Raw genomic sequence first — 22172 nt, 5'->3', positions numbered from 1 at the left:
ATGTGACACAGAGTGTTGGACTGGATGGGCCATTGGCCTGATCCAACAGGGCTTCTCTTATGGTCTTATGTGACACAGAGTGTTGGACTGGATGGGCCACTGGCTTGATCCAACAGGGCTTCTCTTATGTTCTTATGTGACGCAGAGTGTTGGACTGGATGGGCCACTGGCCTGATCCAACAGGGCTTCTCTTATGTTCTTATGTGACAATACTGACTTTGGTGGACCCAAGCACTGATTCAGTGTAAGGGAGCTTTGTGTTTGTGACTGGAGTGGACAATACTGACTTTGGTGGACCCAAGCACTGATTCAGTGTAAGGGAGCTTTGTGTTTGTGACTGGAGTGGACAATACTGACTTTGGTGGACCCAAGCACTGATTCAGTGTAAGGGAGCTTTGTGTTTGTGACTGGAGTGGACAATACTGACTTTGGTGGACCCAAGCACTGATTCAGTGTAAGGGAGCTTTGTGTTTGTGACTGGAGTGGACAATACTGACTTTGGTGGACCCAAGCACTGATTCAGTGTAAGGGAGCTTTGTGTTTGTGACTGGAGTGGACAATACTGACTTTGGTGGACCCAAGCACTGATTCAGTGTAAGGGAGCTTTGTGTTTGTGACTGGAGTAGACAATACTGACTTTGGTGGACCCAAGCACTGATTCAGTGTAAGGGAGCTTTGTGTTTGTGACTGGAGTGGACAATACTGACTTTGGTGGACCCAAGCACTGATTCAGTGTAAGGGAGCTTTGTGTTTGTGACTGGAGTAGACAATACTGACTTTGGTGGACCCAAGCACTGATTCAGTGTAAGGGAGCTTTGTGTTTGTGTCTTCTGGTGCAATTTTGTTCTCAGATCCTGTATTTACTTCATCAGTATATGGGATAAGGCACTTTCTCAACTGTGCTGCATAATGCAGCCTATTTATTTTGTCCTGTTTGCTCTGTTGGCTCTATCTGCGCCACCTTCATCACTTTCGGGGTGTGGATCCCCCAGTGGGGTGGTCTCGCGACTCCCTCCGCCGGCTGTTTCTGATAGCCCTGCGCCCCCTCTTTCATTTGATATGTGTCCCGTGCGGATGCCACCCTCCCGCCGGGAGATGCCGCAAAATGAGCCCCCTTGAGGCTTATGGCGGCAGGGCTCGGGGGAAGCGAGCTAGACTGCTGTTCTTTTGAGGGGTCATAGAGTGTTTCGAGCCCGTCCCTGTGGCATCGGTCCCATCGTTGTGGGGCCCAGGGGACCGGCGCAGCGGCACGCTGAAGCAGCCTGTCGGTCACTTCCGGGTTCCTGTTCTGCATCTCAACCTGTGTTATTAGTGACACGCTGCTTCGGCGTGTGACTAAAACCATGTAGTACCCCCCCCCCACGCAAAAAAAATCCCCCTGATTAACCAGGAGGGAATCTCAGACCACCTCATTTAGACTACTTCCTCTTATGTCTGTAGCTGGAACTTCTACATGTCTAATTGGCTACTATTTGTAAACAAACATTAACTACAATTTGTAAGCAAACAACAGATTAACTAGCTTAGTTTAGCCTGGCGAGGAGGTGGCTGAGAGGTGATATGATCGCTGTCTTCAAGTACTTGAAGGGCTGTCATATAAAGGATGATGTGGGATTGTTTTCTTTTGCCCCAGAAGGTAGGACCAGAACCAGTGGGTTGAAATTAAATCAGAAGAGTTTCCGGCTCAACATTAGGAAGAACTTGCTGACCCTTCCAGTGGTTCTTCAGTGGAACAGGCTTCCTCTGGAGGTGGTGGGCTCTCCTTCTTTGGAAGTTTTTAAACAGAGGCTAGAAGGCCATCTGACAGCAATGCAGATTATGTGAATTTAGGGGGGACATATTTGTGAATTTTCTGCATTGTGCAGGGGGTTGGGTACCTTCCAACTCTGTGATTCTTTGAGCTCACTGGTGACACAAGTGGGGATGCTTGTGTATTCCAACAGATCTTTTGGGTTCAGGGATGGAAGAAGGAATTCATAAATGTAGAATACACAAATGGTAAAGAACAACTTGGGCTGTTTGGCAATGATGCTGGTGTTGTTTTCCTTTTTTTTTTTTTTTGCCTCATTGTGGCCCATGGTGTCAAAGTCAGTCCCCTTCAAGAAGAATGCAAATGATGAGAATGGTAGAGGAACCAGGAAGATCAAAGAAAAAATACCCACTTCCTTCATTGTTTTCATCTATGTGCTACCCCATGTAGCAGCAGCCTCAGGAATAGCCATGCCTTGCACCCTCTGTGAAGGGGTTATGGATGAGCACAAGGGCAGTGCGCCCCATGGAGAGACCAATGGAAGAAACTGGAACTGCTTGGCTTCGTCTTTTGCTCCGGTTTCTGGATTCTCTGTCATTATGGATTTCGTTATGTTGCAGGGAAACCCCAAACGTGTCCCCCCCACCCCCCGCCCGCCATGGAGGGTGAGTGGAGTCTAGAGGCGAAACTGGGGAAGCACTAGGATTGCCCAGGTCACTTTTGTCAGCGTTAAGGCATAACGAAGCCGGATTCTTTCCCCCGGTTTAGTTGTGCAATTGCTTCTTAACCGAGTCGCCTGGAATAACTGGGCATTCACCCCGGTTTCTGTTCTGTTCTCGCGCTTGCTGTCCGGAGTCCAGAAGGTGGATATGCCGTCAAGGCGCAACATCCACGGCTTGCTCATCACGCTTTGGTCGTCCATTGGTCACAGTGGTCAAGCGGCGCGGTGGAGAAGATGGAGGGCGCTGCCGCGAGTGATCCTGGCGCTCTTTGCGCCTCTAAAACTGCTCATCATTACACTGAGCGTTTTCCCACCATATTTTCAAACCAGTCCTTACTGAGGCGGGATTTTCAACAAGAACCTTCTAGGGCCCTTAGCTTAAGTTGAACCCAAACCCTGTTTTTAAGGTCAGTAAATTGCTCTAGAAGTAAGGAGATCACAAACGCTTAGCGTTTACACTGCCCGTTGAATGAATACCTCCCCTCCCCCGCCAAAACTATCTTTACGATGTCCAGTGCTACAGTTTATGGTGCAATGCAAATCTCTGTATCTCCGCTTTTATGGATGGGAAATTGAGCCAATAAGAGAGTTACTCAGATTCAAGTCCAAGGAATTCTGCACACTTGTCTTCCTCAAGAGCCAGGACCATTTCGCCACCCTGTCTGATTTGGAGTAACAGTTTCGAGGACAAAGGAAGGAAGGACCTCCAGAGTGGCCTGAATCCCAGCCCTTCTTGTTTTAAAGCCTCCCCCGACGCCAACTAAGCCTGCATGTGACGCAGTTCGCTCTGTTCCACAAACCAAAGGAGGTTCATTCAAAACAGGTCGCTCAGGGCAGTGAGCTTGGCTACATGTCGCAATGAAATAGGCAATGCTTCCCTTGCTGAATAAACTCCAAGGCATCGGGTCTACCCACAGGTTGTCTACCAAACGTCTACCAAAAGCTCCGGAGGCAGAAGCAGCGCCAACCGCAGTGGACCCACAGGGCTAATCCGTGATGGATGGAGGAATCGATTCACATCCCCTTTCACCCTCGCCACCACCTTTCTGATTCCCTCTTCTGCAGAATGGCTTGATCCCAAGCCAGGGTGGCCCAAGAATCGCGCCTTTGTTCGCTGGCCGGTGCTCCTTGTTTTTCGTGTTATCATCGCAGGTCCCGAAGGGCTTTGAAGTCTGGTCACTCATTACCCTCCTGGCGCTGGCCTTCTTGCGCATTAAGATAGCGGAGCGCCGCTCTCCCTCCCGGGTTCTGCCCCGCGCCCCACAGTCATCATCGATCCTCCTCCAGAGCTGGGGGTGGGGGGTCACCCCCGGCTGTGACCTTGAGAGCCCCCAAGTCTCATCACTTTTGTTTAGCAGCAAGCCCCACACAGCCCAAACGGGAGAGGGCAAATTGAACCGGGCCTTTTCCAACCACCCTGCGGCCAGAGAGGGTAATAAGGAGCGCCAACAAGGATTGACACGAGCCGTGATGCAGTTGTCGCTTGGGCGACATAGAGCGGTTTAGCAGGCCCGCCTCCCTTGTCCCCACAACAGCCCTGCCAGGCAGCTCATTATTCATCGCTGGCGACAGGTGGGGAACTGAAGTGGGGCGGGCGAGTCCTTGCCTGGGACCACCTCTCCGTTTCCCATGCCCGGATCGAGCGCGAAGAAGGGGTGGAATCCAGGCGGGCGGGATTGGCGCAGCACATTTGGTCTGATGTGCAGGAAAGCTACCCTGGACTCTCAGTTGTGCGCATCAGTTTTGAAGATGTGTATTAAAGAATGGTAGGGCTGTATTGGTTCTCCGGAGCAAGAACCCGACACCGAACAGATCAGTATCGGGGGAGAGAAACCCTCAGATCCCGAATGAATGGAAGACCTTCAGGCGAATTCCTTTGGAAGCCTCTTTGAGGTTTGCGCCCCGTGGGAAATGCAGTTGGCAGGGGCTCTTGGGGTCGTAGCCGCTGAATTATCCCTCAGACTCAACCTTGATTCCTCCCATGGAGGAGAAGGTGCGTTTCCCAACACTTTTGGGGGGTCGACTCGGGGCTGACCTGCGAAGGCTGGTGCGCGCCAGAGCAGGCTCAACCCTTCGTCACCCCCTCCACCAAGAGCAGCCCTGCGAGCCCCGCGGCCGCGCCTCTAGCCTAGCAGAGCCGGTGTGCTAACCTCGCGCCCTTGGGTGACCGAGAGGCCGGGCGCGGGGAGCCAGACAGGTCTGGTCGGGGCATTCATACGGAGTGCAAGAGGCCTGCCTGGTCTTTCAGGGGACGTGGAAGGCACGGCGATGGCAATGGAACAGAGCAAACCCAAATCTACCTCCCAGTTAAAACTCCTATATAAAGGGGGATTTATTTCATAGGACATTCCCGAAGAAGAGGTTAGAGCAATGCTTCAAGTACTGCCCCCCACCGCCGCCCCGCACAACAGTCCTTGGAAAATGCCCAGTTCTTTCGCTCTCCTTCCCAGACTCGTAGACAAACAGGCTTCGCTCTATTAGCCGCCTTCTCTCTTTCACTCTGGAAACACATCCAATTGATTCTACTGGCGCTTACTTTCCATTATAAGGGCAGGCGGAGATGTTGCTTTTGGACTTGCGGACCAGTCACTCAACAGACACTTCCTTGCTTGTTTGACAGCGCCGGCGCGCGCGAGTCCCGGGGCCCTGCGCCCTGCTCTGGCTGCAGCACCCCCGCCGCGCCCCGTCCTTCTCTGCTGTGCACCTGTAGCTCGTCGGGAAAGCCGGCGCCTTCGAGGACGGCCCACTCGGGAGGGGGGGGGGGCAGGGCAGGCAGAGCGCCGGGCGGGGAGGGGAAGGGGCGGCCCCGCCCCCTCCAGCCGCCGCCTAGGTGCGCCTCACTCCCCCCCTCCTCTCCGCGGGTCCCTCCGCCGCCCATTCTGGCCGCCTCCTCCCCCCCCCCGCCCGGGCGGTCCCTCTGATTGGCTGGCGCCGCTGGTTAATGGCACGCGCCCGGGGTTGTACCTATAAGAGGCCTCGCGTGCCGGCCCTCCGCTCCGGTGCGTCTCCAGCCTCCCGCCGGGGAGTGAGAGCGCGCGCAAGCCAGCCAGCCCGCCAGCCCGTCCGGGGCCGCTCCCAAGAAGCGCGCGGGGGGCTGAGCCGGAGAAAGAGGCGCGCTCACACACCCCCCCACGGGGCCCAGCCCCAGGCCGGCGGCATGGAGGCGGTGCTGCTGGAGCACTTCCCCGCCGGGCTAGACTCTTTCGCCGCAGCGGCGCCCTACTTCGACGACGAGGAGTTCTTCACCGACCACTCCTCCCGAGACCCCCTGGACGGCGACGAGCTGCTGGAGGGCGAGGAGGAGGAGGAGGAAGAGGAGGTGGACTTCCTGGCGGGGCCCTTCCACCCCTGCTGCCGCCCGGGGGGCCAGTCGGACGGCGCCTGCTGCTGCCCTGCCCTCTCGCCGCCCTCCTCGGCCTCGCCCTCCAGCCTGGCCGCCTACCAGGAGTGCTGCGGGCGGGCTGCTGCGGCGGGGCAGGGGCTGGGCGGCGGCGGGGCGGCGCGACGGCGGCGGCGGGTGCGCTCCGAGGCGGAGCTGCAGCAGCTGCGCCAGGCGGCCAACGTGCGGGAGCGGCGGCGCATGCAGTCCATCAACGACGCCTTCGAGGGCCTGCGCTCGCACATCCCCACGCTGCCCTACGAGAAGCGCCTGTCCAAGGTGGACACCCTCCGCCTGGCCATCGGCTACATCCACTTCCTCAGCGAGCTCGTCCGCTCCGACCTGCCCCTGCGCAGCGCCGGCAGCCAGCCCGGGCCCTGCCCGCCCAAGAAGGTCATCATCTGCCACCGAGGCACCAGTAAGTCCCCCCCGGGGAGCAGAGGGACCCTCCCCCTCGGGGGCAGCCCCAGCGCTAGCCTGCCCTTGCCGCCTCCCCCCCCCCCCCCCCGCCACGCGCGCTCCGTCGGAAAGGCGAGGCCGGCTAAAGCTCTCCTCCGCGGGACTCGCCTGCCCTCCTCGCGGGGCGCTTTGCTTTCAGCGAGGCTGCGCAACCCGCCCACCCTGCAGCATGGCTGCTTGGCAGGCCTGGCGGCGGCAGCCCAGTTGAAACTGAGCCCCCCGCGACGTGGATGGGACGGGCGCCTTTGTTCAGCCGGGGCCAAAGCGCCCTCAAGCCCCAGCGAGCCTGGGCTCCAGCCAGCCTCACCTTTCCAGGCCTCCCTCGCTCTCAAGCACCCTGCCGCACCCCCAGCACCACCGGTGGTGCACGCCTGCTTTCTGCGCCCCCTCGATGGCCCCCAGGCTGGGACAATCCCCACCGCAAAGGCTGCCCCTCAGCCTCCTGTCCCACCCGTGGCGCGCAACCGTCAGGGAGCCTCCCCCTGGACCCCGGGCGCCTCTGAAGCAGTCGGGCAGGAGCAGAGATAGAGAAGAGCGGAGGGCAACAGGCTGCCATGCCGGCGCTCTCCCACCCGCTCCGCGCCCCCAGGGACTCGGCGCCTCCCGGTCACTGGAGACAGGCCGGCAGCAGAGCGCACTTCAGGGCCGCAACCAGCCCCAGAAGTCCGGTCGCCAGGCTCCCTCCCCTCTTCAGGAATCCCACTGAGCCACTAGAGGGGGGGGGGGGTCGTCGGTCCCTGAGTATCGCTCTTGGCGCTAGTTCTGCAGAGGCGCCTGCGACCCACCCAGCCCAAGAGTCCCCAAAGGAAAGCGCTTTCCTCCCGGTGGTCTGCAGGAGCTTCGCGCGAGCCCCGGAGAGTGAAGCCGTCCTTTCCCGGCGCTGGAGAGTAGATTCCCTCGCGGGTGGCGGGGGAGGGGGGGATAGGAAGGTACGGGGAGAGAGGGGGGCTTCTGGTTCCCGCTGCAGGCAACAGGCGCGCAAGGCAGCGCCGCAGCAGTCAAGCGAGAGGAGCGGGGTGGGGTGGGGTGGGGTGGGAGCCGGGCTGACTCTGACACACCTTTCGGTGCGTGGCCTGACCTGTTCCTTCGGTCTGTCCCCCCATCCCACCCCCAGGATCGCCTTCTCCGAGCGACCCGGATTATGGACTTCCTCCTCTGGTTGGACATTCCCTCTCCTGGACAGACGAAAAACAGCTCAAGGAACAAAACATTATTAGAACGGCTAAAGTGTGGACGCCGGAAGACCCCAGGAAGTTAAGCAAGCAGCCCTCCCTCAACAACATCGAAAACGAGCCCCCCTTTGACTTCCTCTCGTGAAGCGGGAACGCTTTTCTCCTGTATACATATAGACTAATCTTTATACCTGTACATTTGTACCTAAAGACTTATATTTTAAAGGTACTCTACAATACAAAAAAAAGTCTTCTAATGGCAATCAACTTTTTATTTATCTATTTATTACGTAGATTTTCTGAAACAGAACTGCCTTTTTTGAATGTATAATTTATATAATTTATTTTAATTATGAAATATGCAATGATTTCAGTTTCTCCAGCAGGACCTTTCAGGCATTTTTATTTTTTTGGCTGGGAAAAGAAAACACTTTCCAGAAACTGTGAAGATAATTTATTACCATGTGATGAATATGCCAATTATATTGTTATAATAAACTCTGATTAAATCCAAGGTGATTCCTTTGGAGGAAGCGCGCATGTGCGGAGGAACGGGAAGTGGATGCTAAAGTCTGGTCAAATGAGGGAACAAACCACGTGTACGATGTCGGGGGTACCCACAGACTCCAAGAGAACATTTCTCGACTCACAAGCGGGTTCACATGAAAGTTTAGTACGAGAGGCTTAGATGGCCTGCCTCTCTGCTTTCCCATGAGATCTGGCCTGCTCCCTCCCCCTCAGCAAATCCTCATCCCATTTTAGATTCAGGTGTGGGGAGCCCTCGAACAGAGTTTGAGTCCAGTGGCACCTTTAAGACCAACGAAATTTAATTCTGGGCGTAAGCGGCCCTGTACATGCACACTTCATTTGATTTTAGCTACGTTATAGGGATGATGCCACCTTCCTGGCAACAAACGCTTCAGTGCTACTTCCGTGGGGGGGGGGGGGGAGACTGCTTTCAAAGAGCAAAGCCCAAGGTTTGTTAGAAGAATGGTAACCGTGCTGTATAGGATTTGTGCCTTACAGCTCCGCCTATCAAATGCCCCCTTCCAGAATTGTTTGGAGAGTGATGGATCCAGGTGAGCAGCCGTGTTGGTCTGAAGCAATAGAACAAAGTTGGAGTCTGCCAGCACTTTGTATTCAGAATGTAAGCTTTCGCGTGCATGCTTACATTCTGGATAAAACTTTGTTGGTCTTATAGGTGCTACTGGACTCCAACTTTGCTCTCTTGGAGAGTGGTGGCTTAGGCAGAGGAATCTCTCCCTTTATTCTGCCCCATTTGGACCACTTTCCTTTGAGCCTGGGCTTTTGTCCACTCCAAGGAAAACTTTCCCTCTAGGCTCATTTCATCTCGGTTCTTTGTTATTGCAGCGAGTTTGTACTAGTATTTTTTTTTGCATAAACTCTGCTGGAAGTACCAGTTTCAATAGACTCGTGCGCTCTTTTGCCCGAGTGGGGGTGGCGCTTCTAGCATGTTGGACTCGATATCAGGCAGCTTCCTCAAGGAGACCATCAAGGTGGTCATTTCAAGTGGGTAATCCAGTAGAACAGCGAGATGCCAGTCCAGTAGCACCTTAGAGGGCAACAAGAATTCCGGAGTCTGGGCTGTGCATGAGCCTAGAGACCAAGAAAATGTTCTGGGTATATGGGCTTTGGAGAGCTTGGAACATGAACCTCCTATGGCCAAAGGAGGTTTGATTTTGGAAAACTCATGCCCCGAGAATCTTGCTGACTCTGACTGGTATCTAGCTAATCACCCCAGTGAATCTATGCAGCTGAAAACAAGCAGTCCTTCAGAACTCATGGACAATACCGAGGCTTTCGCCTCCCAGTTGAATGCTGGGCAAATCTTAACCCGAACCTTCTACAGTACTGATAGATCTTGATTTTTTAAAGCCACTTTGGCGTCTTATTGTAATAGCAATAATATCGTAGTCCAAAATTTTCGTGGGGAAAATGTACGATAGCATTTACGATATACTGAAAGGTGAATCATACTAATTCGTGGTCCGCACCACCTGAAACACCTTGGTGTGGTTACTGGGGAAACCAGAGCCAGGAGGGACGGTGGCTCAGTGGTAGAGCATCTGCTTGGGAAGCAGAAGGTCCCAGGTTCAATCCCTGGCATCTCCAACTAAAAAGGGTCCAGGCAAATAGGTGTGAAAAACCTCAGCTGGAGACCCTGGAGAGCCGCTGCCAGTCTGAGAAGACAATATTGACTTTGATGGTCCCCAAAGGTCTGATTCAGTATAAGGCAGCTTCATGTGTTCATATGTTCGTCCCTTGACCCACAGGAGAATTTGACCAATTCAGTTTCAGCCTCAACTTGCTACCCGTAAAATGGGACTAATGGCGATCGCCTTCGAGTGCAGCCTGCCCTAACAATCGACAGCAGCAGCCTGCCTGCCAACAGCAGAGAGAAATTCTGCATTCTCCTTCCCCTGGGCTGGGCTGCCTGAGCCTGTGGGCGGGGGGGGGCTTGTGTTCTTCCCGAGGCCAGCTAGTCTGCCAGCACCAACAGCAGCCCCCCCTTTTCTCCGCAGCGCGGGTGGAGATTTGGGGGTGAGGCACAAAACAGATCCTCAGAGTGCTGGAAAGGGGGCCTGGAGAGGAAATGGGTCGTTTCCTGGCGGCGCCGCGTGCCGGCCCTTCGCTTGAGCGCAGCGCCTGGGTCTGACAGGCCTGAGACGAACGCTTTGGACCGGGCGGGGAGCCAGCGCGACAGAGGCCATTTGCAGCGCAGTCCTAAGCGGAAGAGTCCGCTGGCAAGGCGAGGGGCTTCGAAGGGCCCTGCGCGCCCGGGGGAGCCTGGTCAGGGAGGGGTTAACCAGGCCTGCTCGGGGATATGGGGGGGGGGCTTTCTTCCCCGGGGAACTGGGGGGGGGGAGGTGGCCGAGGGCAGGCCCCGGGGGCTGCTGCTGCTGCAGCTTCTGCGCCTGCTGCTGCTGGCCAAGGCCACAGGTGCGGATTTTCCCGTGGTACCCGCCGCTTGTCAGTCGCCGCCAGGGCCCGGGCGGGTCCCCCGGGAGGAGGCCAGGCCAGCTGCCAGCCCTTCCGAGAGCTGCCCGGCCAGCCAGGGGCGCCCCGCGAGGCCACTTTCGGGGAGGGGGCTGGGGCATTCACCTAGTTAGGCCCGCCGGACAGGGACCCCCCCTCCCCCCGGAGCAATTTCCAAGGCTCGGTCCCCCCGCCCCGCCCAACTCCGGGGAAGCAGAAAAGCCCCCGGCGAGACAAAAATGCGGGGAGAGAGAGCGGGCCTCGCAGCGAATCTGCAGCCTTCCCCGCTGGGGGAGCAGGAGAGAAAGCGAGGGCAGAAGAGCCCGACTCGAAATCGATTCCGTCCCGTATTAGGAGCTCGTTAAACCCCGAGGAGAGCCGCGCAGGGAGGAGTGGGGAGGGGGGGGGGAGGCGGCCTGGAATCGCACTGTGCAGGGGGCTGGACTAGATGACCCCGGGGGGTTCCTTCCAACTCGATGATTCTATGACCCTGCGTTAGAAAGTCAACTGGCCGTCGTGGCCCGATTCGCCTGGGGAGGGCGCGGCGGTGTGGGTGCGCGGTGCCCCTGCCTGGTTCAGACACTGCAGGCCTTGTCGGTGGGGGGGGCACCTTTCCTTGGGCCGTGCCACCCCTCTGGGCTGGGGCTGCTGTGCTGTGCGTGCGGGGTGCGCACTGCTCTTGTGTCCTTCAGGGCCTCCTCCTCGCGGCCTTTAGTGCGGTGCACATCAAGCGGAAGAGCCGCGGCTCGCCTGGGACCCCCCCCCCCCCCGTCTCTCTCTTGTCACTCTCCTGTCTGGACTTGGCAAGTCCCTTGAAAAGGCACCTTCAAGGAGACTGACGGGCTCTTTTCGCCTCCCCTCCATTCAGCCGGGCTGCAGAAGCTCTGGAGAGAAACCCCAGCCAGCCAGCCACCCCTCGGCCCTTTCACTGGCTAAGCCAGGGCTTCTCCGTCCTGGGGGAGATTCCAGCCACGTTGCGGGGAAGGCTTGGAGGAGGCGGGAGGAATACTCCCTAGAAAGGCAGCAGCGGTGTGGGCAGGGTCTCTGTGCCTGGGCGTGTGCGTGTGAGTTTGTGTGAGTGTGTGTGTGTGTGTGTGAGAGAGAGAATATTGCTTGCCTTGGCACTGGAAGAACCAGCGTGTGGGCTTGCATGATTGACAGCTATTCAAGTCTTTGAAACCTGCCTTCTCTCTCTTCTCCCCCCCCCCCCAAGAACAACAATAACAATATTCATAGATGGATTCCCTCCCTCCCTCCCTCCCTCCCTCTAGGCTCGTGGGTTATACGGCAATGAATTATGCATCTCTTCGCCCGCCCCCCCTTCCCTCCCCATCTTTGCAGTCTGATCGGAAGTAAAATAGCCTGGAAAAAAAGAGAGAGAAAAGATCTGCGTCGTCCTTGAAACAGCCCAGGCTAAGAATGTGGGGCTCAGCGAACGACCGCGATCTCGTCTGCCGAGAGAGCCCCAGATCTGCAGGGTCCCGAGAGGAGGCTTCGCAAAGGAGCCCCTCGACCGGCAGGAGGAGTGCCCGCTTGGCGGCAGGAGGGCAAATCTTTCGGAGGCTGCTGGGCGCCCTCTCTTCTGGGGGAGCTCAGCTGCTGCTCCCCCAGCCTGGTCGGGAAGGGATGCTGGGGGCAGCTCCTGCCTCCGCCCACGGGCCCCTCCCCTCCCCTCCCCTCCTGCCCCCCCTCGGGCTACAGAGCCCCTGATTTATGCTCCAAAGCAAAGGGGGGCGGGGGGGGATGCAAAGCGGCACCCCAAGGCTGCTGCTGCTGCCGCCATATCCCCCTGCTTGGCTTCCCCACCAGCCAGCCCGCCCTGGCCCTTGAGCCCGATGGCATTCGTGATGCCCCTTGAAAAGGCCATTTAGCCATACAAAACCGGGGCGGGGAGACAAGGAAGCCGTTCAGAGCCCCACGCCGGGAAGGTCTGGGAAAGGGAAGGCTTCTCCCGCCAGCCCGGGCGAAGGCGCAGAGGCGAGCTGAGTGAGAACCTGCTCCCTTGGGCTTCCCAGGCCTTCCAATCGGCCCATGTTGGGATTAAGGCCCCTGTAATATATGGGGTGTGAAACCTGGGCTAGGCATGAACTCATCCCATCCCCATTAAGGTCTCTTTTGCGGGGGCATCGGGGAGCAGCTGCCAGGACGAACAAACACCAGTTGAGGGTGCCTTTCCCCACCCCCCGCGCCTCCCCCTCCGCCAGGCCTGTGGGAATGGGCCCGCGCTCATTCCACAACAAATGGCCCTTTCGCGCTCGGGAAGCCTTGGGAGGCAACGATTCCCACGACGGGCTGTGAGGTCTGGCCAACAGGTGTTCGGATTTGGCCGAGGCAGCCAGGGAAACCCAGGGAGGGCCCGCGTCGCTGCCGGCAAAAGCGGGCTGCCCGGGCGCCTCTTGCTTTTTACATGGCGTGGAAGCCGCAGACAATCGAAATGATATCTTTATTGCTAGGTTCATGTCCTGGGCTATAACATATCAATCCCTGTCGGGTTTCTCTCGGATGCACCTGGTATTTCAAACTTGTTCTTTTTGTGTTTCTGGGTGCTGCGGCTGCAGCTGCCTAAAACAAGCAAAGAGGGAGAGAGGCCCTCACAATGTCTCCAAGACGTGTTGGCATGGTTTGCTTGTCTTTAATGTACCATTAAGCATTGTCTTGACACAATATGGGAACTGTAAAGCATGACATGTGTTATAATAAAACACATTTTCAATGATGCACTTGCAAAGGGAGCTGGGATGCAAGCAAACAAACAGGCCCAAGTTTTGTTTTATTTTTTGTGCTGTTGTGTGTGTCTCAGCCTTCAACTGGCAATTAAACTTAAGGCCGCTGCTTTCCCCCCCTTTCTCTGATCAGCCAATTAAATTTTATGTCTCCTAATTTTTCACACAGAAAAAAAAGTCTCCGTGCCGGCCTCTAAAGACATTGATTTTCTTGCTATCACCTGGTGTTCAGACCTTAGTTCCATTTATCAAGAAGGGGAACGTCAAGCGTTGCATAAAGTGACTCTGTTACCATAAGGCTCTCACCATCCTGGCCTATTGTTTTCCCTTGTTAATAACTCATTACCAGGATTTAACAAATCCACCATTACATATGTTTTGTGTCTCCATATTTTGATCCGTACGATTAAGCAGATGTTACGATTGAAAATTGAAAAGTCCAAGGCTACTCTCGGCTGAAAGAAAGAGGGCAGCCTCAAACAACGAGCTAACAATGAGATTCAGAAGATCTTCAGAAAAACATTTACGACCAATAAACAGACTCCAACCTGCTCCATTTCAACCATTGTGTGCCTGGGGGGAATAATTAAGTTTAATAGGGAATAGGTCTGCGGGGTTTTCAATGCCAAGATCACAGGTGCGGGGTGGCACGCTGAATGATTCGCCTGATTTTTGCCAAGCTCAAGGGCCCTTCTCTGGGACTTGTGAGCCGGGGGGAAACATTGTCATGTCTTTTAATTCGCAGCATTACTTTTAAGGCGAACAAAGGGGCGGGGGCGGGGGGAGGCTGAGTGGCTGGCGCGGCGAATGAGGCGCGCGCGGCTGCACAAGAGAGCGGCTCTCCTTGGCTGAGCGCGCCGCCAGCTTGGTGCGCAGGGGCCTCCCCGGGCCGCCTCAAAGCCTCGCTCCTCGCCCCCCCTGCCCCCCCCGGCTTCAGTCCACCCTCAGCCTCCCCTGGGGAGCCCCCCGGAGGCCTCAAGCAGGCCTCCGAGGGGCTGCAGGCCGGCGCTCGAGCGGGAAGCGGCTCTGTGGCCAACTTGGCCAAAGTCTCCCCAACTTGTGGCGCGAGCGCCTGGGGAGGGTCCCGGGCTGGAGACGCGCCTGCGTCCTGCCTCTCTCCTCGCCCCCCGGGGCTCTGGGGAGCCGGCGAAGAGCCTCCTCAGGGGAGCCCGGAGCGGGGGGGACCCCCTGCTGGAGCCTCGGCGCCCTTCGCCTCGGCCCGGAGGCCCGGAGAGGCTGGCAAGGAGCCGCCAAGAAAGGCTCTCCGCCCGGCCCGGCCTCGTTGCGCATGGAGGTCTCCAAGAGGGCTGCGGCCGAGGCGGGCGGGCCTGAGGCCTGGGCGCGCGGGGGGGAGGCGGGCCAGCCGCTGCGGGCAGCCCGAGGGGACAGCGGAGGGGGGAAGCTCGCCTGCTCCCCGAGACCCGCCCCCCGCCGCCGCCGCCTGGCCGAGGAAGAGGAGCCCGGGCCCCTGGCGCCACTCGGGACGCTGCCGCTCGCCGCCGCCGCCTCTGCGCCAGGCCCTGCCCCGAGGCCACTGCGCCCCCTGGACCCCCGCCGCGGGGCTCTGGCCGCAGCCCGCCTCCTTCGCCGGCCGCGCCAGCAGCTCCTTCCCGCTCGCCTTCCGGCGCACCTGCTATGAGGCAACTTGTTGCGCCCGGCGCCTGTCGCGCTGCCTGGGCGGCGCTTTCCCGCTCGCAGGGCTGCTGAGGCGCGCCACCCTGGCCCGGCCCGGCCCGGCCCCACGGCCCACAGCAGGCCGCCCGCGTGGGCGAGGGGCCTGGGGCCCAGTTGCCTCGGCTGCAAGCCGCCCTCTGGCTGGGAGCTGTGGAGAGGCCCGGCCAGGCTGCTGTGGCCACCAAGGCAGGCGCTCCTTCGTTTCCGGGAAACCTCCCCGGCACTCCAGCCAGCTCTGGCCCTCGCCAAGGCCCCTCGGGGACTTGGGAGAGGCGCGCACCGCCAGGGTGAACGTGGCCCGCTGCAAGGGGGTGACATGCCCTCCCAATTAAAGCGATCGCCTCTGAACTAAGAGCTCGAGCTCTTCTCAGGAGCCCGGGAGGCAGCCTCCTGGCGCTGGGCGTTTGCGGACGGTTTTCCGGGGCAGAGCCCAAGAAGGAAGGAAGTGTGTGTGTGGGGGGGGGGGGAGCCTTCTTTTGTGCCTCCGGCCAAGAGATGAAGACCGGCGAACAAACAAGGAGGACAGGCCCTTGCCAAGGGAAGAAGCTTGCCTGGCCGGCGGCCCTTCGCCTGCAGCCCGAGCTTTGGCTAAAGGGCACTTCCGTTAGCAACAGGCCGTTTCCACGTTGGCGCAAAGTATTTGGGACTTTGTCAAACTTTGCTTTGTGGCAGGCAGCTCCTTTGGCTAGGCGCTCAATGGGCACCCGCCCGAAGCTTAGACAGCGGCCCCCTTCCTTCCCGGCGCTTTCAAGACAAACTTGAATAGTCGTTGTCAAAGTGGAGGAGGCCAAAAAAAGAAGAAGAAGAGGGGCTTCAGAAAGAAAACAACCCTTGAAAAGTCTTGGAAATGGGTAGATTTTGCAGGTGTAGAATGAAGTTAACAACCATGCCCAGTGCGTGCTCCCCCAGTGGGGAGAGTGTGACAGGGACAGCTGGCTCCGCTTTCCCTGTGAAAACCCCCCCTTGGTGGACCATACACAACGCCGGTGACCTTTCTGCAGGGGAACCAGAGCCGGCCCTTTGACTGAATTAGTCACAAAGACGTCTTGCTATGACTTTTGTTCCTCGCCAAAGCCAAGAAATATTGCGTTTAATATGAGAAGGATAATATTGCGTTTAATATGAGAAGGATTGTCCCCAGCTTTCTCGTGCTCCTCCAAGAAATATGACCGCCCTGATTTAAGGGAGCTCGTTTCTCTTCTTCGCCGCCCCCGCCCTACACAAGACCTGCGGATGAGGCGGCGCACTTTTTACAGCAAGCTTCTCTCCAAAAGGAGCCTTCCGTCTGAGTGTGCGGAGAGGCGAATTTATCAATCTTTTCATGATCTGACAATACTTGGAAATGCATCATTGTCACGGGGGGGTGGCTTGATAGATTAGCTGGAGGCGTCAGAGCCCTTTTCCAAGGTCAAGTTGAAGATTCTTGTTTGCTGTTTAACTGAAGTTTGTTAAAGAGTCGAACAATGCCGGCCTGTTAACTTGCCTCTTGTCTTGAGACTCGAATACCCAAAACGCTTTTCCTCTCCAGGGACAGGGAATAAGGGGAGGCGATTTTTATCTCTTCTCGCGCTCTCTAGAAAGAACTGTCAGTAATAGAAGAGGGACTCCTGAAATTAAGGAAGATTCAACGAGGTTAAAAAGGGTCTCCTGTGTGTCTCCTAAGGCAGAAACGTATTTTCCCCCAAACAAGGTGCCGAAGTTTATTTTTGCCTTGGCACGCACACACACATCTATCTTCCCTCCCCACGTGCCTTGGGGCGATTCCTTTTTACGAGTTGGATTCCCAAACGCTTGTTTGCGGCGGGACAGCAACGGATAGCAACTGTTGCCACAGGCTGGCTTAAAAAAAAAAAAAAAAACTAGCCTTGAACCTGTTGTCTAAAGGAATTCTTTGCAATTTCCCTTTGCTGGCCTTAAAGCGTTTTCTTTCGCCCCTTTGCAGACTTCTTCAGCGTTAGTCTGGGTTCCAATCGACTTGTTTCCCCCTCGCTTTAAGATGATTGATACTTGTGTTATTCAGCCCAACTTTTATTTACCTTGCAAAGAAAAAAAAATGTTCGGAGGACCCAATGTGATAAATTACAGATATGCAAATCACATTGAATGGTCTTGTAAGTGTGTCTCGCTGGAGCTGAATAAGGCCTTGCAAGCCGGTCTGTGCGCCCTCAGGACCCCAGGGAGCTGATCAAAGCACCCATTCTCTTTCATCCCCGGTATTCTCTTCCAACCTATCTCGATACAATATGTTTCCATGATGCCCTTAATGGGCTAGGGACACAGAACTCATTACAACCTAGCTAGTTCTGCCGACCTCTTTGTTCAGAGGCAGAAAGTTAAAGAGAAAAGGGGGGAGGGAGTGTGAGGGGGGGGCAGAGCCTCTGCCAGTTGCCAGCTTTCTGAAATGCTCAAGCATGCGTCATTTTTCACTAGGTCTCGTTTTGATATCCTCAAAAGACAAACTATGAAACCGGCTTGGCCTTTTCTGGCATTAATTACACCGCTTTCCAGGCGATCTGTTTTTCCTATTATATGCATTTCTCAGCAGGGATTATTTTGCAAGACTTTTATTTTTTTTGCAGCTGCTAGTTGAACTATGAATGCATTTTTATCGCTGTGAGGGGAAACAAGGACACAGGAGCGAAAGTTGCAGTGCATGCTCTTGTTTAAAAGTTCTTGTTTCATCTCTGGGGAACTTGGAGTCTAGTTTTAAAATCTTTAAAAATCTTACTTTGTCTTGTAAAGATCACATCGTTTATTTGTCAGAATTTGGAGCTTCTGATTTTGGCGTAGTTTCGCCTTTCTCTGATGCAACAAACACACTGATTTATCAAGTCGTCCATATGAAAAGCCGGACTTTACTAAAGCCAGCAGCTAGGTTTTTTCTATCTGTTAGCTACAATCTCACACTTTGGCTGCATTTTCAAGCCTTCTGTGTAAACCCGTAGACATGACTGCATGAATATAAGGCTGAGGGTACACAGGTGCGCACATGTTGTCCATAGCTGCGAAGCCAAACCGTGGCTTGCACGTGGGGAACAGATCATGCGCGGTCATGACCGACCAAACATGGATGGAAAACTTTTATATGAGCTGGCACCACTCTGAACGCCATGTTTGTCGACTGGGAGAATTCACACGAACACCGAGGAGAGCTGATTAAAGCGGTGGTGAGTGGGGCCTCCTCTTTTCTTACAGCCACGTGTGAATCAGTCTTAAGGGTTTGGGTTTTTTAAAAGTCACTGGGACTTTGACCTCGACATATAAAGCAGGGGTGGCCAACGGTAGCTTTCCAGATGTTTTTTGCCTACAACTCCCATCAGCCCCAGCCATTGGCCATGCTGGCTGGGGCTGATGGGAGTTGTAGGCAAAAAAACACCTGGCGAGCTACCGCTGGCCACCCCTGATATAAAGTATGCTTACGGAGTCCCCTTTGAATGGAGGTGTTACCACCTTTGGATGATGCACATATTGTAAATGCCGTTTAGGTCAGGTACAAAGATGTCACCAGTTTTCGCAAGGCCTTTGAGAGATAACTCATTCTGACCCGTTTTACAAAAAAGAGTGAGAAGTATTCTTTAAATAGGGAAGGAGGACCCAAAAATGACCTGCCCCAGGCGCGCCCTAATGAACTGAGTTTTGAACCCAGCTCCACAGCCATCCTGTGAGAGAAAGCTTGCAGGCCAGTCGCTTGAATGGTCTTGCAGCGGATCAGCCTCTTGTTTGGGCAGCTTTGCCACTGTCTCCCCATGCAGACCCATCAACTCTTTCTCCCGTAGGTATTGCGAGGAGGGCGTTTGTTTCCTGGGGTTGATTGGTTGGTGGAAACATGGCTGGCAGCCAGTGCTGGGAAAGATTCCAGCCCTGACTCCGATTAACCCTCTCTGGTGAAACTCTGCTGGAAACCAACTCACCAGCCATTGCCATTAATCTACCTACTAATTAAGCCAATTCATTTCTAAAGGAGAAAAAAAATCCCTTTCTTTGGCCCAAATGCTGGGAGGAAATTTGAAAGAAGCGCCAAACTGCGTCCCTGTAATTCAGCCAGGAGACTGCTAAAACAAGGTTGTTGATATATAGCAAGAGATAGAAACCAAGTTTCTAGGGCAACAATCCTTTGGAAGTGCCGGTGGCACACAGAGCAGGAGCTGTTGGCTGAAGAATGGCAGCGTTTACAGCAGACCATTGTGTTGATGGGTGTGGGGGCGGCGGTGGAGAGACGCCGCTTCTCCCAAACCCAGCCTCTGAGCATTTCCCCGATGCCCCTGCTTATAGCTCCGAATTTGTTGCCCTGTAGGGTTGCCACCAACAGACGGGAGGGGGATGCCCCACCCCTTTAACAGAGGCTTCATATTTGGAAATGAGCAGCTAAAGTTTTACATGGCAGGTGGGAAACAATGCAGGTTTTTATTTAAATAAAAAAGGTACTAAATAAACAATTTCTAAAATTGGGGGTGCCCAAGCTTGGCCTGCAAGTCCATATCCCAATTGTCAGAAGTGTTGGAGGAAGGACTGTGGTTCAATCAATATCAGCTGACTGAAGGGTCTCCAACCTGGTGCCCATCAAGTGTTTTTAGGAAGTGGGCAGAGCCAGGTAGGCCTTTTGCCAGTTAGGCTTCTGATTAACTACTGGAAATTTGATTGGCTGTGTAGAATTCTTTTAAATGTTGCTTTGGCAGCAGCTGTCACCACGGCCCAAGGATCTGCACTGTGTAATTGAAGTTCAGCTGTGGCAATCATTTTGTGTCTGGCTTTGCCTCCTGTGGCAGCAATTTTGTTGCTGTGCCCTACAAGGTGGGTCAGAATCCTGAATGTACCCACGGGCTCAAACAGGTTGGGGACTTCTGGATTAGTTCTTTTGTGTTTGTCCCAGAGATCCTTGGTGCACTTTGAAACTGTTGTGCCCAATCCCTTAGCACTGAAAGCCAGTGCAGCCCCTGTCCAGATAGCCTAAGCCTAGGATCGACTCTGCAAGCTATAGAATGGAGACTCTTTGGAAATACCAGAGCCAGAGCAAGGCTTCTAATTCAGCCACCACCCTGAATATCCTCCAGCCTCCAGTAGGGTCAGTCATTAGAGGTTGTCAGGACTTCCAGGTGCACACATGTGCACGCACACACACACACTTTAAAAAAATAAACCTGTTGTGCACCAAACATCACCTGATTGATCCCATTAAGGCCAAGTTCACACATGCAAGGGAATGAGGTGGCAATAAAGTGATCCAGACCTGAGATGATTGAATAAATTGTGTTACTATTTCCAACTGCAGGTGGAGGATCACATTTTAGAATGGTTCCTAAGGATGCCAATAGGTGTGCATGTCCTATCCCTTTTCTTCTAATTCTGTGTCATTCTGCTTAATCCTCATAGGAAGGTGTTTATATCACCACAGATTTGGGAAAGTTTGTTTGGAACAAGGCTACCTATCTTTGTTCAGTGGTGAAGGAAGTTACTTGCTATTTTACATGACCTGTTTGTATTGAACAGAACTGTTGAAGTTAAACCTTGAAATAACTGAAGCCCAGGCTGGATACAATAACACTTGAATCTGTTAAAATAAAAATGCATTAAAACCAGCCACCTTTTAAGTGATTGCTACGATAATACACAAAGATACTTTTTAAATATTTCCAAATTCCATCCCCCATAAAGAATGAAATAATCCATTGTGTCTTTGTTCCACCCACTGGAGGGAATGTTGACAGAATTCTTTCCTCCGGTGCTACTGTAGCTTAGTAATTAACTATTATCAACATGCATGAGGTGTCCATGCGTGCAAGGTGATGAAGACTGTGGCCAATTCAAACAACTGTACTGTGATGATGTGCAATATCCAGTGACTCTGGAACAGTGTTCCCTCTAAGCTGAGTTAGTGTGAGCTAGCTCACAGGTTTTTAGCCTTCAGGTCACATATTTTTGTCTTAGCTCAGGAAGGATGACCCCAAACAAACTAATCTAAGCAGTAGCTCACAACTTTAATGCCAGCAGCTTATAAAGTAAAATTTTTGCTCACAAGACTCCACAGCTTAGAGGGAGTATGTTTCTGGACCACTGAGGACACACAATCACTAGGGTTGCTAACTGGCTAAATAAAAGAACTATCTTGTTGCTTTAATATTGGCTTAATGGGATTTCCCAGTTGACATTTCCCTCCATCCCATGAAAAAGCTTCACCTGCTCAATTCCATACATTAAGCTTCTCTTAAAGGGACATTTTTATCTCCAGACCTGTTGATAACCCCTAACCATGGCCAGGAGAACTTTCAAATCAACTTCTTGGTGGTGTTTTCATACTCATTCAACTGCCAGTCATGAAGGGTACTTAGTCATCTGAAAAGCTCAAGGGATGAACTTGTGCATAAGAACTAGCCCTGGATTTATGTGGAACAGCTGCCAAGCAAAGCAGCTACTGCCGATGGATTTCTCTGCTGCAGAGCTGTTATTGGCAGCAAGACCTTTCAAAACTGGATTTACAAAATTCACTTTAAGATTCCAAAGAAGATGATCAGGGGAAGGGACTGGGGGGGGGGCAATCCCAGGGATCCTGCTCACTCTGGTCAAAGTGTCACCGGGGCACAATGATAAACCAAGTGGCCCCTTTATGGAGCTGGCGGGTCGGGGGAAGCATCACTGTCTTATCCTCACTTCCACCAGAGGATTTTTTCTGAAGAGAAAAGAGAGACCATGGCATACCCTGTGCTAAGCTCCTTAAAGGAAAAGGTAAAATACAGACATGAAGCATGGCATAAATGTCTGGTATCCGTATAGTCTCAGCACAGAGGGGCAGTGTGGTGTGGCGGTTAACAGTGTCAGACTAGGATTTGGGAGATTCAGGATCTGGGAGATTCCACGTGCTATGGAAGCTTGCTGGGTGACTTTGGGCCAGTCCCATTTGCTCAGCCTCACCTACTTCCCAGTGCTATTGTGAAGATAGAATGGAGCACAGGGGATGTAAATCATTTTGGGTCCCCATGGTGAGAGGAGGAGGAGAAGAGGAGATTGGATTTATACCCTGCCCTTCACTTGGAGTCTCAGAATGGTTTACAATCTCCTTTCCCTTCCCCTCCTCACAGCAGACACCCTGTGAGGCAGATGGGGCTGAGAGAGCTCTGACAGAAACTGCTCTTGAGTGGAACAGCTCTGAAAGAGTTATGACTAGCCCAAGGTCATTCCAGCAGTTGAATGTGGAGGAATGGGGAATCAAACCTGGTTCTCCCAGATAAGAGCCCATGCTCTTCACCACCACACCAAACTGGCAAGGTACATATGAATTATGTAAATAAATAAAGGATCAAGA

General features: G+C 54.3%; 1 protein-coding gene across 1 annotated transcript; it reads left to right on the top strand.

Moving 5' to 3' along the window:
- The first annotated feature begins 5628 nt into the window (after positions 1-5628).
- On the top strand, positions 5629-7649 carry PTF1A (pancreas associated transcription factor 1a). The gene is made up of 2 exons (XM_060248005.1): positions 5629-6268; positions 7424-7649. The coding sequence occupies exons 1-2, from the start codon at positions 5629-5631 to the stop codon at positions 7624-7626; spliced, it is 843 nt and encodes a 280-aa protein (XP_060103988.1). The 3' UTR covers positions 7627-7649.
- The last annotated feature ends 14523 nt before the right edge of the window (positions 7650-22172 follow it).

This window comes from Heteronotia binoei, chromosome 10 (assembly GCF_032191835.1).
Source record: "Heteronotia binoei isolate CCM8104 ecotype False Entrance Well chromosome 10, APGP_CSIRO_Hbin_v1, whole genome shotgun sequence".
Lineage (NCBI taxonomy): Eukaryota > Metazoa > Chordata > Lepidosauria > Squamata > Gekkonidae > Heteronotia > Heteronotia binoei.
Note: the sequence above shows the minus strand (reverse complement) of the source record. Positions and strands in the feature narration are given on the sequence as shown.

Bases quoted from the DNA above. Each gene is read 5' to 3' on its own strand.
- PTF1A (XM_060248005.1), top strand. From the start codon at position 5,629: ATGGAGGCGGTGCTGCTGGAGCACTTCCCCGCCGGGCTAGACTCTTTC. The intron at 6,269-7,423 runs GTAAGTCCCCCC...TCCCACCCCCAG, and splicing joins CATCTGCCACCGAGGCACCA to GATCGCCTTCTCCGAGCGAC.